Below are 20,227 nucleotides of genomic sequence, written 5' to 3' on the forward strand. Positions count from 1 at the left end.
TGCAAAGTGAATATGATACTATAATGAAGAATGGTACATGGTCTTTATGTGATTTGCCTATTGGTAAAAAGGCTATTTGATGTAAGTGGATTTTTAAGTTGAAACGAAAGCCAGATGGCAGTGTTGATCGCTATAAGGCTAGACTTGTTGCAAAGGGTTATGCTCAAGAAAAGAGCATTGATTTTGATGAGACCTTTGCTCCCACTTGTCGTATGACTACCATTCATAGCATTTGTGCATTGGCAGCTCATAATGGTTGGAATGTACATCAGTTGGACATAAAGACTGCATTCTTGAATGGAGATTTGCATGAGGAGGTGTATGTATCGCAGCCTCGTGGTTTTGTTCAAAGAGGGCAGGAAAACAAAGTGTGCAGGTTGAAAAAGGCGTTATATGGTTTAAAGCAAGCTCCACGGCTGACTTGGGTGTTGGACAGGAGTCTGCCACCTCTATCTTCACTGACAGTCAGAGTGCATTGGCAGTTGCGAGAAACCCAGTTTTTCATGCTCGCACAAAGCACATTGAGGTGCATTATCACTATGTCAGGGAAAGACTCTCAGCAGGAGAGATCAGCTTGGCCTATGTGCCAACACAGAACAACCTCGTCGATCTTTTCACAAAGGCGCTTCCTTGTGAGAAGTTCGAAGCTTTCCGCAAAGCTTTGGGCTTGCTCCCCTTTGTGGACTGATCTACTTTGGGCATGGCACTCCCCTATATATGAGTGCCAGCTCTCATTCACACCATCACTCCCAGGGGAGATTTGTTGCTATATATATATAGGCAGTGATGTGTGTGAACACACTTAGGACCGCCGGGATACTTTTTCTCTCTTTAGGAGGTTTTTTCCCCCGGCTTGTATATACACCCATCTTTCTAGGGCTAACTTATCTTTTGTACATTAACACAATCTAATACACTTTGTGTTGTGTGCATTCTTGCTTCTTCTTCTCCAAGCTTTGTGTGCTTTCCTGCAACCCTAATTCCAACAATTGTTGCGGCTTTTTGAACCCATCCCACCCTTGGATGATCAAGACAAACTTTATGATTGGCAACTTGGTCATACCAACTCTCTTCAATTGAATGCACTTTCAACAAATTGTTACTTCCTTCACCCTGAATTCAATCTCGTGCTGATACTTTATGGAACTTGCATAAGAATACTAAATGGTGGAAACAAAGACTTCAAATGATATGGAGTTGTAAGTTGGCTTAATACTTTCAATTTTTACTTTTCTAGCAAAATGACATATATCCAATGATAGATGTTGTAGATGTGGATGACATGCAAAGTTTGTTCCTCATCATCTTTGGCATTGCACATAATCTAGAAATTTCTTGCAAGCATTGACTCACAACCTCCAAGGACGTTTTCCTTCGTTCAAAGGAGAAAGACCCTTTTGGATTTTTGGTCTTGCATAGCTAGATTTGACACTTTGATCATTTAGATGAGATATTGGGCACTTTGGATTATTTGGAAGGCTAAGAACCATGCTATGTTTTGACAACCTTCTCTAGATGCTTATGCTTTTTTTTGTGGCAATCTTTGCCAATCCCTACATGGCTGTCCACAACTAGAGGCTATTGACAGATTCCCACAATTTGAAATCATCTTTTACTGTTTTTAGCTTTCTTCCTCGGATGGCTTCTCTCTAAAGTACATACTCCCTATGTATATTTTGTTTCTTGGTAATAGAGGACTGGTTTTTACGAGAGAAAAAAGGTGTGTGTGCGCGCGCGCGCGAGAGAGAGAGAGAGAGAGAGAGAGAGAGATGAAGGTCTATAAGTTAGAACATCTGCTTGAGTTAAAATGGGCAAAGCAACATAGCTTGGGCTAAACTCGGTTCCATTGATATCCACATAAGGCAGATTATGAATTCAGATGACAATTAGATTCTGTAGATACGCAGCAATTTGGTATACCTACAGAGAAATCCATCTTCAAACGCACATGCATAGATTTATTGCATCCATTTCTAGCATGGATGAAATGTTTAAATTCGCCATGAGCAACTTTACCTTCGCGATTTCTTGGGTGTTTCCTCCGCTTCCTCAAGGAAGGGATAGTCTGTGTATCCTTTCACTGGGTCTTGAATGTAAAACGTGTCGCGTACATATTTGTTGAGGGGAGCATTGACCTCAAACCTTCTAGGCAAGTCAGGGTTCGCCAAAAACAAGCGCCCAAAAACCACCAAGTCAGCACCTCCAGATTTAATCACCTCAATGCCACTGTCACGAGTGTGTCCTCCAGCAACTATGAAGGTGCCTCTGAAGGCCCTCCGTGCAGATGCAAGCGTGTTATGTGTATCCACTTCCACGAAACTTGCTTTCACTCTCGGCTCTATATAATGTGCATATAAAATGTTGTACTTATTCAAAGCATTGGCCATGTAAACACCCAATGCTTCTGGGTTTGAATCAGCTGAATCCGAATGGGTCCCAAAGGGCGACAAACGAATGCCAACTCGCTGAGGTCCAATCTCTGCCGTGACAGCTTCGACGATTTCAAGCGGGAATCTACACCTATTCTCCAGAGAGCCACCATACTGATCTGTCCGATCATTCACACTATCTTTCATAAATTGATCCGGTAGGTAGCCATGAGCCCCATGGATTTCTACACCATCAAAACCTGTTCAGCAATGAAAACCACCGATTCAATATTTGTAACCAGCGAACGAACAATGAAATTTTATGGACACTAATTATTTGAGGCAATGGAGCTCTGCAAGAGCTCTCTCTCTCTCTCTCTCTCTCTCTCTCTCCCCCACACACAGATGCCAAAATTTGAACCCAAAGCGGCGGCCCGCTTGCAACATTGACCCTTTCAGCATAGCATTAAAGCTGCTAAGGAGCCTCTTCCAAGGCCATGGAGCTCCTCAAGGCCACTCACACAGACCCCAAACAACATGCCAAGATTTGACTCATCCAGAAGGTTGGATAGCGCACTAGGAAGAACATTGCTACTGAAGGGCCAAAGCTGTCTAATATCCTCCTCCCAAGGCGTAGCTACTTGGGGGCACTAGCATTGCAGAGCCTTCATCGTGCCTAGCCATTTCTTGATTAGAGCTAAACAAAAGATAGTATCGAAAAGCAGCAAGAGGATAAATCACATACCTGCAGCAATGGCATTCCTTGCCGCTAGCCGAAAATCGTTTACAACAAGCGGAATCTCTTCAGTTTTTAGGGCCCGGGGTTCGGAATATTCACCCATCTCCTTGCCCGAGGGCATCATGCCTTTCCCGATTACCTTCTTATTTGTACACGAGATGGGGGGCTGACCACCAGGTTGGTAAGCTGCATAAATCCATAAAGAACATTTCGATCAGGACTGCAAACCAGTAAAGGCGCTCCTCGCTAATGCATAAGAAGTATTTACCTGTGTTGGAGACCCGGCCAACATGCCAAATTTGAAGGAAGAAGAAGGCTCCCTTATCATGAACAGCTTGCACAATAGGCTTCCACGCCTCTACTTGCTCCTGCGTCCACACTCCGGGGGCATGCGGATATCTACTCCAACACAAACCTTGTGATTTTTAATAACAACAGGTATACAGACCATATTAACATTAACAAGTCATCGATGAGCTTACTCAAGGGCTAAAAACCAAACCTTACTTCACTTCGTATACTGACTTAGAGAGAAGATACAAATCATTACACTTGTTTGAGAGAAAAATTAGCAGCATACCCTTGTGCTGTGTCGGAGACACCCGTGGCCTCTGTGATGAGAAATCCTCCAGGGGTTGCACGCTGTGAGTAGTAAAGGGCGGCATGGGGTTGTGGGACGTGGCCATACGACCTGCACCGTGTGAGTGGGGCAAGCACCACTCTTGATTTTTGTCAAACAACAAGAAATGTGAGCTATTGTTACCCAAAAAAAAAACACACGCACACACACACACACACAAACCATGCTCATATTCAGAAGCAGAACTTAACATAAGTTGCATCAAAAGCCCAAAAATAGTGAAGGCTTTGCAATATGCATGCCTTTCATGAGCGCCTACTCGCACGCGCGCCCACGCACACACACAGAACCTGGCTTAAAAAGACATAAGAAAGGGGGGGATGTGTCTCTCACACACACAATGCACATGAACATGCATATGCATATGCACACATACACACACGTGCTCTCAAAATTCATACACAGATACTCCCCACTGGCTCAGAGGGCCCCCACTAGTTGCGCGCGCACACACACATCCTCGCGACTATTGATACAAGACGAGGCAGAAAGAACACTTGGGCTATCCCCAGTTAACATTTCAGTTCTATGCCCCCTAAACATGATCGAGCAAAATTTGATCTCTTTTAATGCTCTGAAAACCCTTGAAAGGAAATTTCTCGAAAATTTGGACAAAGGCGACGACGCTGCTTGGCTGGCTTGCTCTCTCCCCTCTCTCTCTCTGTCTCTCACACACACACACAATGTGTACGAGTAGCCGTACAAACAGGAGGTAAACTCTTTGACGGAGAGGAGGACAAGACCTATGGGAGAGCTGGAACGGTCCCATGCGGTACGGGTTGAGGAGGGGGATGCTGCCACCATCTTCTTGCCTTTCTTCTGCAGGACTAGTGTAGCCATCAGATCCCATCTCGCTAAGCAAACGGGGAAGAGAGAGAGAGAGAGATGCCTCTCTCCTGAGACTTGAGTGGGTGGCGAACAAGAGCAGAGGTAGTACACCCTAGAACATGAAGAGGGCACCTCTCATTATAAAGGAAAAGGAAAGCGCAGAGAGCTTGTAGTCAAATTGTTCCAAGCACGCAGGAAAGAGGTCACCATGACATCCCACCAGCCACGGCACATTATTTTTAATTCAAACAAGCAAAGTTCAATTTGAATTCTTCAAGGTATTTTCTATTAAAATAGGTCTCAATCATGAGGGCTTGGACCATGCTCACGGAAAACATTTTTTACAACCAATACCAAAACCTTAGGTTTTAACTATGCTAAGGTTTTTCAATTAGATGAATAATTTTTTTTTTCAAAATTTCACACTTAAAATTTTTTTTTCACTTTGCTTATGAACCATTTTCTAAAGTTATTTTAGAATCTAACATTCCCTTTGCATTTCAAAAAGTAAACATTCAAAAACTTTGTATGAATATATTCATAGATCTTCCCTCTGAAAAGGTAGATTGTCATCTATGACAAATATAAATAACCAAAAAGTTATCTATTAATATCAAAACTTCTCACTCATACAAAGACATTTGGGATCAAAAGACAACAAAAAAGTGGCATTCTTTAACGTAAGGCTTGTTAGAGTGCTTAAACTACAATACATAAGCAAAAACATATATTCTTGCACGATAGCTTGCGATAGGCAAAATAAAGTAGCAATCTCCATACGATATGAAAATTTGGGAAGGTTTAAATGAAGGATTGATACTATGTGGAACGTATTGTAATACTCCATTAATTGACTCTTCAGTACCTACACAAAGATTAAAAAAATAATGCATTATATTATAGGTTATTATAAGATTATAAGATCATTTTGCATTACCCTATTCAATAATCGACGATCAAAAAGGATTTTATTTTCCCCCAAACTTCATGGTAAAAAAAAAAGCGATATCCTGTGCATAAGAAAAACTAAGAATATACAAATTTTGTTAAAAAAACCCAATATTAATCTTGCTCCAATAATACGCCTTGATGTTTTAGAAGCTTTTTTCCATGCCTCTATAGCTTCAACATCATCATAATCTTCCACATTTAGACCTTCAATTGATATATGCAACAATGATTCCAAACTCCTTATCTCAAGTGTGGTTCTTAAAGCATTTTGATGTTATTTTCTGTAGAAAACCCCTTTCACAAATCGCCATACTAGAACACTGGATCATGGCAATTGGACTCAAACACAACAAGTTTGGATATTTTTCCTTAAGCAAAGTATTCCAACCTATGCAGTCCAAGTTTCACGCAAAGGGAGCTTTTTCCAATCCAAAGCTGCTTACAGTTTAAACACTTGAAATTCTTTTTTTATTCATTTCTCATCCACAAGGTTTACACACATTTCTCTAGTGACTATGTCTTTTGGCTGTGCATAAAACTCAACCAATCAAAGTACCAAGCCCTCTTGCAGGTAACTCCTTTTGTCTTTTGGCTGTGCATAAAACTCAACCAATCAAAGTACCAAGCCCTCTTACAGGTAACTCCTTTTGATCCCACCACTCCAATACAAGCAGAGGCTTATGCAATGGTGGCTCAACCTGATCTATAGGTTTACCATATATGCCCTTTAGTGGGAGACCCCAACTACAAGAAAGAGAACTAGGATAGTTGGATCAACCAGAAACACTGTGGTTAAATGTGGAAAGAGGCTCAAGGTTAGCCAACCCGTGGATTGCTAATTTTCTTGAGATCTGCATCATCACGTTTATGATCACCCATGCTTATAAAGCGATGGAAGCAAGAGCATTCAGTCAAGTCACGGGGTGGCTTTGAGGAAATCCAAACATATGCTAAGATGGCTAGGCTGCAATAGACAACTTCGGTATCCAGCTGGTCGGGAGGAGAATGCCATTCCTTGCCACCATCAAGGAATATGCTGACATATAAAGAGCATCCCAAAGGCACCTCCTTGTATATGCCAATAAAATGAAGGTTCACTGCCAATGACTTCCAAGAAAGACGGGCTCGTGATTCAACTTTTCATCTACAATAGGAATTCACTTCATCAACCCCATATGCTTTCAAAAGCTTCCCACTTGTGAATGAAGATAGACATAAAATCTTGAAGCTGGCCAAAATCGCATTTCCCATAAATATTTGTTTTAAGGAATCCATTAGCAATGTGCAATACTCTTTTTGAAACCCTGTTGCAATTATAAGGTCAAAACCTATGGCACACCTCTCAGTTTTACCTCCTCTGAAATGATCATCTTTGATGGATTCTCTAAGTGTTGCAAGTTTACCATTCTTTGATTCATATTCAGGGATCAAAGAAAAAACCTTTCTATCATGTTGCCATGCATTCATGTCAATCAAAGGATTCACATGAATTCAAGTTCCATAGCACCAATTGCTGCATTTGCCAAACCAAAAATTATCGTGACATCAACAAAATCATTTTGAAAAGCACGACTCAAGTGTGTAACATGCTCTAGCAAGTCGCAAAGAAAGTGAAAACTATAGATGAACTCAAATGTGCATACTCTTTCAAAAAAAGCAAAGTTCTCAACCTTGAGGACTTCCAACAAAGGTTCCAAAACCTCAATTCTAGTATGCATCACCTATGCCAACTTAGCTAACGAACTTTATGAATACGCTTCATATGCAATATAGGGCAATCAAATTCTTCTTCCAATTTGACCAATTTAGTAATATGAGTGAGAATTTTTTTAAGAATGACCCAACATCATTCAAAGTTGCATCAATTTTACGAGCATAATCACTATGCTTTGTTCCATCTTCTGCACATAAATGGGTTCGATGTGCCCACACAATGGATAGATGTGAGATATAGACCATTATCTTTACCAACCATGATGGATTCCCCATCCAACAAGTTTTGGCACATCTATTTCATGCAGTTTGAAGAAAGCATACAATCCTTTGGCTATTTTATCTTCAACCTCTAACAAACAAAGAAAAGATGCATGTGGTTCATGACAATACATGTAGCTACCATAAACTAATAAGTTCTCTGCATCTAAAATACCCCTAGACTCATCCACATCGATGCCAAACACAGGGCTTTACTTTAGCCGACAAATTGTTTCCTTTTTTATGGAATTTGCTCATAAAACCAATAAAAACTACAACAACCTTATCATTGTTTGTAAAGCTACTCTAGCACACTAGGATCCCTACAACACTGAAGCAATTCTAACAAGTATGGGTGCTTCAAAAAAGTAATGTGATGCTTTATCAAGAAATATGCAACTTGAAAAACACATGCAATGTTTTCGTCAACATTCCTCATTTGCTTTTTATACCTTCTTCTAAGGCTTTTTTAGCATGTCCTTAAGCATATGCAGAAAACTTATGTGTTCCAGAATCAGCATATGTTGTTTAATAGCACTCAGTTGTACAGAAATTGAACCACTAGTCCCATTTTCAAATTTGCTATTTTTTTTCTTTTTGACAAACAGTGCAAGACACTCTTCTAATTTGTCTATCAAAATAAGCCCACTAAAAATAACCCCCATGAATCTATCCAACTTCTCCTTGATTTTTGGATTCTAGTTCCCTCTTCCGCACTCACATTTTCAAGAATCTATTCTACACTCACATTTTCATGAATCTCTTCTTCTGCTACTTCATCAGTATGAACACTCTATTGACACTTTTCTATTGTTTATATGAAAGCTTAGGGGTTTTTTATAAATCCATTATTAAGGAGTGTTTTCTATTTACCATCCTTGATTCTCGCCCAAATATTTATACTTGTATAAACGTTTAACCTTTATCAAACAAGTGATTATTTATAAAATTTCATATCTTATTTACATTTTTACATAGTCCTCTTGAGATGTTAGTAACTTTAACACATCAACCTTGTATAATGTTTAAACATTACTCCTTTAATTGTATATGAAATTTATGCCAACACATAATTCTATCCTTTATAGACATATAAGCCACCAACATAGGCTTTATATTCGATGCTAAATTATTATAGTAACCTATACATCAAACTCATATATAACTTAAAAACTTTATAATATTCTTCATAAACGTAACAGCCACTAACATTACCTCACAACCCATATATCATAGAAATAGAAAGCACTAACATTACAACCTAACGATCCATACATATATACCATTTGCTAGCATTCTAGTGAAGATGATATATATAACCACCACAAAAGGCGGGGCCATTATCCATGCTTTTTTCGACGCTTTAGAACTAAGCTTAAAATCCCCTAAACGTTGAAATACCCGTCGAAATAGAAAGCGTCGAAATACACGCCGAAATAAGCATCGAAACAAGAGTCAAAAAAAGTAATTTTACCATGCATTTTTCGACGCCCTTTTCGACTAACATTTCGACAATCATTTAGATGCTGTTTTCGAGACGGATGCATGAAACTTTTGACACTTATTTCGACACGTGCAGGTATTAATTTTTTTTGGCATAATGGTGCATCCAGCTGCAGTCTTGTAGTTGGATGCACCATTATGCCAAATTTATAAAGTACCAAAGGCAACTGTACTCTGATGTGAAGAACAAAGCGAATTTGTTGAAAAAGTTAGAGAGAGTGCCATAACGTTTTCGACATTACAAAGTAGGTACACAATTCACACAAGTGCAAACAATGGCCAAATTATATTGCAAGATGTGAAATTTACATATCAAGCTCTGACGAGATAAGCCAAAATTTGCATACAATCTATACAAGCTCAAACAAATATGTGAGCTGACCAAAATGTGTATGTACAAGGGGAAAGACATGGACAAGGCCACTCTATGCGGAGCCCTCACTCAAGGATCAGGCATTGGTCCCTGCAAAAACCATACAAGACACTTTTTTTGGTATACCAAAACAACAATCTAACATGACAAGGAGCAAGTATACAAATCATAAGGTTAAGGCTTGCCACACTTACCATATCTACAATGCGTCCCCAATTGAGATTGGTGCCTTCTCTCTCAAGCTTCTCCAAAAGAAAGTATGTGTTATGGCGGGGCGAGTAATGTCCTCCTCTTCTCCCGTTGCCAGCCAACCAACCACTTGATTCTAAAAGTACCAAAACAACAAGATAAGCGTTGATACTTACAAAGTAGACATAACATCAAATGAAGCATACAAGATAAATGTCGATACTTACAAAGTAGATATGGAATGCGTCCCAACCACCGCTTCCAAGGTGAGAGCTTCCTATGCTCTCCATTCTTTGGCCGCATCCTCTTGTTGCTTGTAGCGTTGGGGATTTCGAGCTTCTCCTCATTCCAATCCTCGGTGCTCATGTACCAAGGCTTCTCACCCCCTGCCTTCACTCTCCTAGTCACATCTCCCCGCCGCCAATGTTTCATGATGTCCACCATGTGGTCCTTTATCCACCTTATGGGGATGACATCCCTACCTCCAATCAGCTTGTACTCATCCTAAATTTGATTTATGACTCTATCTTTCTTGTCTTTATCCAACTTTGGCCATAAAGTCATAAAGTCATTTGCAAAGACAATGTGGCAAAGCTCGCAGATGCGGCTCTTCATTTGTTGCCCGACATTATCCAAAACCACATTGCCATTGACAATTGTGTAAATTTTTCTCCATCGGCGGGTGTGGGCTATGTGTTGAAACGTCACGAGCGTGGAGTGCTTCTAGTGCTAGATGGGGAAGGACGCTCACGTGGGAGCATAGACACATCCATGCCCCCACTTGGACAACAACCGCCTCCACCTCCACTACTCGAGCGTTGTCCTCTGCTGCGAGTGGACGAGCGACCTGAGGGAGGGGTTCTAGCGGCTCTTTGTGGGGTTTGTACAGGTGAACTAGGGTTAGCAATGGTGGTGCCCGATGGTGTGGCCAAAGTGCCCGTCCCTCTCCCAAAATATTGTTGTGCCATCGCTCTTTGCTCGGGCGGCATGGCTTGTGCTAAAAAACCCATAAATTGGTCAGGAGACATGGCATATGGAGAGAAGGATGGAGAGTAAGCCGGTGTCTCATCTCTGGAGTGCGAGACATGTTTCTACAAACCCATAACAAAGCCCACATGGACACTTTAATAAGAGCATACACATGAATTATCCCTCAACATTCATTCATTTATGCATGAGGCCTTATGCATAAAGCCTATGCATAAAGCTATGCATGAGGCTTATGCATAAAGCACTATGCATAAGACCTTAAGCATGAGGCCTTATGCATAAAAGTATGCATGAGGCCTTATGCATAAAGCTATGCATGAGGCTTATGCATAAATCATGAATGAGCATTATGCATAAAGCATTATGCGTAATGCTTATGCGCAAATCTATAAAACAAATCCTCAGCACAGTGCAATAATAATAGAGGAAAGAGAGGAAAGATAGAAAAGCACTTACCTCTTTTTCGTGATGTTAAAAGAGAGGATTAGAGGACCTACAAAACCAACAAAAGGGTGAGAAAAGGATTAGTAATGGATACATACAAAAGGTTATGCAAGCTATGCTAAAGCTTATGCATAAAGCTATGCATGAGGCCTTATACATAAAGCTTATGCATAAAGCATTATGCATGAGGTTTATGCATAAAGCACTATGCAAGCCATGCTATCCTAAACTAAACCGTACCCCAGCACTATGCATTAAGCATGCATAGAGCTTAATGCATGCATAGATTAAGCTCTACGCATAGAGCTTAATGCATGCATAGATTAAGCTTCATTCATGCATTAAGCTCTATGCATAGAGATTAATGCATGCATAAATAGAGCTTAATGCATGCATAGATTAAGCTCTATGCATGCATTAAGCTCATGCATAGAGCTTAATGCATTCATAGAGGACCTACAAAATAAAACCCGTCTTTTTGGTAGATAAAAATAGAGGAAAGAGAGGATAAAAAGATAGGAAAGAGAGGAAAGCACATTTGACGGCTTTTTTGACGCTTATTTTGACGCTACTTTTCATTCAAATTCAAAATCTTTCCAGATCTTGCATGCCCCCGACATTTCAAATTACCTATCACCGACTACCACCCTCCACAAATACTTAAGGGAGGATTCCCCTCCAAAAACAAGCATTCGTTTCCATTTTGCAAATCAATATGGAAACCATGGACGACGCCACACCCTCAAATTTTGTTGATTTAGAGGAGAGGACACTTTGCCCATGTACTCGTCGCTGCAAATACCAAGTGGCTCGACGTCGATGAATTTGCAATGATCATACAAAAAATGGAAAATATTTTTGGGTGGAGCGATTGGAACATCTAATTAGTGGCAATGCGTGCTTCAACAATGACGGTCCAGTGGATATCTGGCCTGAACGATGGAGACCAACGAGAGTAGCCACAAACGAGGTGATCCAATAGCCCGAGGAACTTGAGGCAGATTCGGAGCAAATACTAGAACATGATATGGATGACATGATAAATGCCTTACATGATGGAACAGAAGATTGAGGTTTGGAACACGAAAGGGTAGAAGAAAACACACGATGTGTGGAGTACGCTTCCCAAGAAAAAAAAAGCTATGCAAGCTTGCTTGTCTTCCATTATATTGTGGAGCACATGTGTCTGTTTTACGCGCTTGCCTATCCATATTGAACTTGTAAATAGGTGAAAATAGCAGTTGACTGTTTGCCATATGCTGAGGAACTCCCCCCAGATCATGTGTGGGTTGAGCATACACCACTAGCACCTATTGAACAACAAGAAGAACAAGAAGAAGACATACTAGTTGAGGAAGTAGGTGAGAATCACACGGGATTAGGATCGGATGAAGGTGTACTCATTGAGAAAATACATCTTGAACGAGAAACAGACACTAGAGATAATCCAGAAGAAGAAGAGATTCAAGCTGAGTATGATCATGATGCATCGACAGCTCTCATGCTAGAGCTAGAAGAGGATGACGACATGGATGAATTACCTTCTACTACTACAAGACAACCGGTTCCACCACCAATTGACAACAATGATGGAGTATTTCTAGAAATAGATTTATTTGGAGCCATGGATCTCACTGAGGACGAGCAAGTTGATGAATCTCGCTGAGGATGAGCAAGTTGATGATGAACTTTAATTTCATTGTAAAATAGAGCACTTTCTGTATTGCACCTTAGTGAATGATGAGGAGGAGGAGCTAGCATTTTTTCTCCTTCAAAGAGCGTGATGTAAGTCGGCTCCCCCCCTTCTCTCTCTCTCTCTCTCTCTTTATCTATCTCTTTCTCTCTGATCATCTCTCTCTCTCTCTCTCTCTCTCTCTCTCTCTCTCTCTCTCATAGACACATATGCTTGCAAAGAGGTAGAAAGAGAAGGCTAAAACACACCCCAAGATGGGAACTAGCAAATATTATATATAAATTCAATTTTTTCAAAAAAGAAAAATTTTGACAACTTTTTCCACGCATATTTTGACTGTTATTTCGACGCCTTTTTCCACCCATATTTCGACGCACATATCGACGACGCGACCAGGCATGGAAACTAAGCGTCGAAAAACAATGAGTCTCTCTTCTCTTGTAGTGAACCTATAATAAACTTAGCATTACATTTGATGCTAAATCATAATTCTACCCTATGTGGGTGTTACATATCTTTCATAAAAAAATATAAGCCACAGTAACGTTACAAAGTTCCAACTTACATTATCTCATAACATAGATAAGCATACAAGTTATACCACGTTTACAAGATAAAACTTTTTACATTAGTTAAATACTCAAAAAAACATTTTTGTTACCATAATATAATTGTATACTCACGAAAATAACTTTGACAATTCATCTGACCAATATTCAAGTTCCAAAAATGTTACATAAGGCCTTGCGAAAGCATTAGAAGTATGCAAGAAAATGCATGATGTGATTGTTAAGATAAAACACAGTCTTAAACAAGTTTGAATCCCCTAATAATTGTTGACATAGCTAATCCACTACGTGCATGGGTTGTGGGCTATAACTAGGTCTAGGAGTATGTGCCAAGAAAAGCAAAATGCTTTGAAAACACAAATGCCTTATTAACAACTGCAAGGAACACAAACATTGTTACTGTCAGCACGCATAGAATCACTTTGTGAGCTCAAAAAGGAAGGTGCAAAAAAACGGTTACAAATGATCTCACTCACTTTCCTTGAGGATTTGTTTTCCTAGGAGATATGAAAGCTTTTACCCCCTGAGATCAAGAAAAATCTGGTCATTAAGGCCTAAGCAAAAAAAAATCCCCGGTCTTATCTTAGATGGATGGCTCGAGTGGGCCTAACCCACCTACTATATATTTATTATATATTTGCTATATAATAAACAAAAATATATTTTTTAGATATTAAAATAATAAAAATATTTAATTTTAATATTTATTTATTTACATAATAAACATATAAATTTATTCTATGTTATACACACACACACACATAATTCTATAATAAATATGCATATTTAATATATAACCAATTTATATTCATATATATATAGCTTTAATATAAATATATATTTATATATATACTTATATATATATATATTATATATATATATACTTTTATAAATCTACTATAAGAAATAAATAATTATGTTTATATGTATATTTATGTGTGTGTGTGTATATATATACACACACACACATAAATATAAACTTATAAGTCTATATTTATGATATATTTCTTATAATTAAATATTAAATATTATATTTATTATATATTTATGAAAATATGTATATATATTTATTATATAACAAATAGATGTTTATTATGTCATAGTATGTATGCATGTCAAACCCATATGGATGCCTAGCCTTATATGACGAGCCTGAAGGTTTCTTTTTCTCCTGTGGTGGTAGATCAACATATTTGAAAACCTTGAAAAAAATAAACAAAGAAACAATATACTATTTTTCTCCACCGATTAGTCTCGACCTACTCTTGGAGGTGCTGAGCCTTTATATACATATATACACACACACACACATACATACATACATACATACGTACGTACATACGTTCTTTTTATATTCTTTATATAATAAATATAAATGTACATACATACATACATACATACATACATACGCACACACGTACATACATTCTTTTTATATTCTTTATATAATAGAGTAAAAATAATTAATGTAGTGTTTAAAGTTTTCAAATCATTCCATTCATAATTTTGATAATAACACTAGAGTGGGTACAATTGCCTTCAAAAAGGGTAGAGTAAACACTAGTGTAATGTTTAAAACTTTAAACCATTTTATTCATATTTTACAAACACAAGACGACACCTCTGCTAGCCATTCAATGAAGCCACATCTCCTTTCTCTCCACACTCTCTCACCTACCTCCTAATAGATCCACAAAATTTTAGATTCTCTCTCTACTTTCCTACCCACCTCTCTCTATTATTTGTGATGCAGCTTTGTAAAGCTTAGATCTGGTCTTTCTTCCTCATTCTCTACCATTGTTGAGCATAGATCTAGGGCATTTTGCTATGCTCTACACCCCGCTCTCTCTTTCCCTTCATCTCTCTCTCTCTCTCTATATATATATATATATTTCTCTCTCTAGAGTAGCCCCTTCATCTTTTTTCATCACAGGCATATTTCATTTCATTTCAAGCATGTTCCCATTCTTTAAGAAGAAATCAACTTCTCACTGAAGATGAACAGGATGCAATTAGAAAGTATGAAGCTTTTATGAAGAGGGAGCATTGGAAAATGTGTTGGTTACAGAACCAATCATAGGTCATAGACAATGAGGAAGACATTGAATTAAGGAAACAAAAAAGTGTAGAGCACCTAGTTCAGCACATTTTGATAGAGCTAAAACCTTACATGAAAAATGACAAGGTAGATATCGTTAAGCAAGTCCTCAGTATAATGAACAGATTCTACCATATACTAAGGACAGTAAAATTTTGGATGGAGCATACAAGGGTGTCTCTGAAACAAGAAAGATATTTGTCGGCTTTGAATTGGCTACAAGTAATCAATTAAACATCCGGTACACTTGTTGGTGGATGAATCTCAGGTACATACCTCGACTATGGATAAGAGTGTAGTTTGTTATTCATGTCTTGCATTTCATGGTGTAGAGGTCATGGATTACTCATTGAAGAATGCTATATAGCTCACACTACCCATGATATATACTACCTTGTGCTATATAGCTCTTACTGCCCATGATATAGTATGTCATTGAAGTGTCAAGCCATGATGCATGACCATGCACTCTCTACAAGTTATGCAATACTACCTAGCACATGCTCAATGACGTTTCATGATAATAAAATGCACGTATTCTCCATTCATAGCACAATGCATGTTCTCTATAGCTCATGTAACTAGTTATATATAGCACATGATATCTCAAGCAAGTAGTTGTTGTGCATATGAGTGTCCTCTTCTATAGCATTCTTGTTTCACAATCCTTGTGCTATATAGCTCACAACACCCTGGTATAGCACATTGACTAATGCACGGGGCTATTTTTCATGATTATATAGTAAATAGCAGTCTCTATGAGCTATATAGCATAGTTAACCACTTACATAGCACATGTTGAATGACCATCCCTAATATAGCATGATCATGTAGTAAATAGCACTCTCTACAAGCTATATAGCACTCTCTACAAGCTATATAGCATGATCATGTAGTAAATAGCACTCTCTACAAGCTATATAGCAGCATAGTCAACTAATTACATAGCACATGTTGAATGACCATCCCTAATATAGCATGATCATGTAGTAAATAGCACTCTCTATCATAGTTAACCAATTACATAGCACATGTTGAATGACCATCCCTAATATAGCACGTGTCATTAAATCCTGGGGTTCTATTGCATAGCCATGTACTAGTTATATAGCATTGAACCAGTTATATAGCATTTGTACAATGATGTATAAGTCTAAGATTCACAAATAGCATTGTGCACGGGCTATATAGTTGAAAGAATTACTCATAGAGCACATGATCACTCAAGCATAGAGATATGATGCATATCAATGTTTTATGCAGCACTATCATTGTACCATGTTTGTGCTATATAGCTCACAACACCTTGGGATAGCACATTGACTACTAACCCTACGGCTATTTTGCATGACCATGTAGTACATAGCAATCACTATACAAGCTATATAGCAGAGTTAACCAGTTACATAGCACATGTTCAATGACCACTCCTAATATAGCACACATCATTGAAGCCTAGGGTTCTATTACATAACCATGTACTATATAGCACTCTCTACAACACACTCAACCAGTTATATAGCACTGAGCCAATATATAGCATTTGTATAATGATGCATAAGTCTAAGATTCAAAAATAGCATTGTGCATGTGCTATATGAAAAGATGCAGGGGGGAAGAGAGCTTGAGCTCTTGCAAGCACACACACACTCACAAAACCCTAATAGAGAACACACAAGGTGAGAGGCTGGAAATCTTCTTCTTCTTCACTCAACACACCATATACAAAGATAAGAGTACACATAATATGAAAGGTACTCAACCAATACATACACGGGTTCTCTATAGTGTGAACCCAACTAAATGAGCTCGTGCTATAACTATGCCAGTCTCTAGAATGGCTGTCACATAGCCTATTATCCCACTGGCCGCATATCACCCATGATCTCACCAACCATGCCAGTGGTGTAAGTGTGGGGTCTATCCCCCAAGCGGGTCATTAGTGTCCACCTCACTGGTGGATGAGCTCGATATCTCAACACTATATAGCTCACATGTACTACATATAGCAATCAGTACGAGAGCTATATAGCACAGTACTAATGCATAACCATGTATTATATAGCTAACCTTTTTTGTGAATACATAGCACTGTGCATGTGCTATATAGCACTGTGCACCTACTTATCCTCATCTGCAAATTCTTCATGGTCTATGTTCCTTATAGACAGAGTATTTTTTGAGGTTCAAGTCTGCTTATCCTCCTTTGCAAATTGGCCACCAACGCTCATTCGAGAAGCTCAAACCTTTATTTGTGCGTAAGCTAAAGGACTGGAACACATGTTGCTATGTGTACCACATCCAAATGTTATACCTAAAAGATGCCTTCAATCGGCGGATGCACTCAGATGCTTTTGGATTTCATGGAAGCTTGTGCAAATGTCATTGTACTATTTGTAAATCAGTGGTGGTGGCAACCAAGGGAAAATGTGTTGCACAAGAGCACATGATGTCTAGAATTAGAGAACTGTGAGAATCTTATCTATGCAAAAAGAAGGAGGATTCCACATACCATCAATTTAGATGTATCATGGGGCAATGCAATAAATGCAGTGTTAAAAAGCTATGCTTGTGTCCACATGAAGAAAAGGAGACAACAAAGACACTCACTGTTTAGGTCTTTGAGGATATTTAAGTTCAAAATAGACATGATGTAACCAACAACGAAAAGTGTTGTCCATCAAGCAGGTTGCTAATCAAAGAGTTATTAGTGATGCATAAGCCTAAAACAATGGTGTTTTACTCTCTTCTAAATGGTGATCTTTTTTCCAACCCCTCTAATGCTTGGGAAGCATTTTAATCTATAGTTTCTTATTTAAAACCATGCTTTTATTGATTATATTGTTTAAATGGATTAGTGCTAATCTTTTATGCTTAAATGTAATGTTTTTGATTTATAAATCTCTCGTTTTGTAAGAATACTCACCTTTATGGATTAATCCTTCTTGGAAGGATAGATCTTAGTCCTAATCTCATTTTCTTAACCAAAACTCTAGGCCTAACAAGCTAGAGATGGAGATTAAGCACTTTTATGATTTTTAATCTAATTAAAATAAGGATTAGTTCATTTATGCTTGTTTTATGTTAAGAAAGATCATATTTATTCATTCTAAAGTGAAAGAGAGCTTGTGCTAACATTCTTATAATTATTTTCATATGGAAGTCATATTTGGGTAATGTTTCCTAAATAAACAAGGTGCTATGGTAGCATGTGAGGTAGCTCGGTTGAGAAAGCTACTTGTGCAGATTTGGGTCTATCAGTGGATAGACAAGTTGTCATTTTCTGTGACAACATTAGCAGTATACAGTGGGCGAGGAACCCAGTTTTTCATGCTCGCACAAAGCATATAGAGGTCCACAATCATTTTGTTAGAGAGAAGGTTTTGGCAGGAGACATTGACCTTGTTTATGTCAGCACACAGGATCAGGTCGCTGACATCTTCACCAAAGCATTGGGTACAGAGAAGCTTCGCAGATTCAGGGCTTTGCTTGGTGTACATGAGATGGAGTTGAGCTCGAGGGAGAGTGTTGAGATATCGAGCTCATCTAGTGAGGTGGTGGACACTGATGACCTGCCTGGGGGATAGGCCCCACACTTACACCACTAGCATGCTTAAATGTAATTACTTTTATGTTTAAGCTTAGGTTTATGCATAAACTAATTTTTATGTTAAAAGGGTTATTTTAACCATTTTTATGCATAAACTAATTTTTATGTTAAAAGGGTTATTTTAACCATTTTTAATTCATAGAAAATGCGGGGAAGTTATGGTAAAATTTTATCAGTAGAAAATGAAGGTTAATGCATAAATAGTTCTAAAAGAGGAACTTTGAGTATTTTTAATTCATTGAAAATGTGGAAAAATTATGGTAGAAATTTTATTATTAAAAATTTAATTTTATGAATAATTATTTTTTATACTAAAAGTGAAATTTTAATCATTCTCATTTCATAGAAAATATGGAGAAGTTATGGCAAAATCTTTATCATTAGGAAATGGAGTTTATGCATAAATAACTTTATATCAAAAGTGGAATTTTGAGTATTATCATTTCTTAGAAAATGTGGGAAAGCTACAGAAAATTTTATATCATTAGAGAATGAATTTATGCATAATAAATTTTATGCTAAAAGTGGAGTTTTGAGCATTATTCATTTGCCTGAAAAATAAAGAAGGTTATGCATAAATTTTCTAGATGAATTATGGAAATGATTATAAATATAATTCATTTAGATAAAAATGGATTAGTAGGTATGCGTAGATATTTTATGCTAAAAGAGGGATTTCCATGATAATTCATTTTGGGAAAATAGAGAAAAGAAGGTGAAAATATTCATAGGGGTGCATTGAGAAAATATATTTAAATTTTAATCAGAAAGAGGAAATATGGGTATAATTGATTTTGTAAATCCCATGAGGTCGTATGCATAAATCTTTTATTCAAAAAGAAGAATATTGAGTATATTCTATTTTGAGAAAATTCTGATAAGAATGAGAAAATATTCATGGGAATGCATTGTGAAATCATAGATAAAATTTTAATCAGAAAGAGAAATCACGAACATAATTAACTTTTGGAATTATGAAGTATATGTCTAGACTCTCGAAAATTAGAATCTTGGGGTACATTCTGAATGGGAAAAGGATTTCCCAGAAAAAGACCGGAAACATGCTTAGTTGGATGAATTTGAATACTTGTGTGACTGAATTATCCCTAGATTCCTTGGGAAAGGAATCCTAAACTCTTGAAAGGATCGAGGATCCAAAAGAGAACAGAAATTTAGACTTAACTAAATTGAGTTAAGAAAAGTTGACTTTAACTGAGCCAAGTAATGGTCGAGACTTAGAAAGTCCTGTCAGTATAA

General features: G+C 37.9%; 1 protein-coding gene across 1 annotated transcript; it reads right to left on the bottom strand.

Annotated features, from left to right (window-relative positions):
- Positions 1–1,782: 1,782 nt before the first annotated feature.
- On the bottom strand, positions 1,783–4,714 carry LOC147630880 (putative 12-oxophytodienoate reductase 11). The gene is made up of 5 exons (XM_086809264.1): positions 4,492–4,714; positions 3,689–3,829; positions 3,377–3,507; positions 3,115–3,294; positions 1,783–2,629 (listed from the first exon to the last, which is right to left on the bottom strand). Exons 1-5 carry the CDS (start codon positions 4,596–4,598, stop codon positions 2,013–2,015), a joined length of 1,176 nt encoding a protein of 391 aa, XP_086665390.1. The 5' UTR covers positions 4,599–4,714; the 3' UTR covers positions 1,783–2,012.
- Between the last annotated feature and the right edge of the window lie 15,513 nt (positions 4,715–20,227).

The sequence above is a fragment of the Cibotium barometz genome, chromosome 15 (genome assembly GCF_041138505.1).
Source record: "Cibotium barometz isolate CiBa-2024 chromosome 15, ASM4113850v1, whole genome shotgun sequence".
NCBI lineage: Eukaryota > Viridiplantae > Streptophyta > Polypodiopsida > Cyatheales > Cibotiaceae > Cibotium > Cibotium barometz.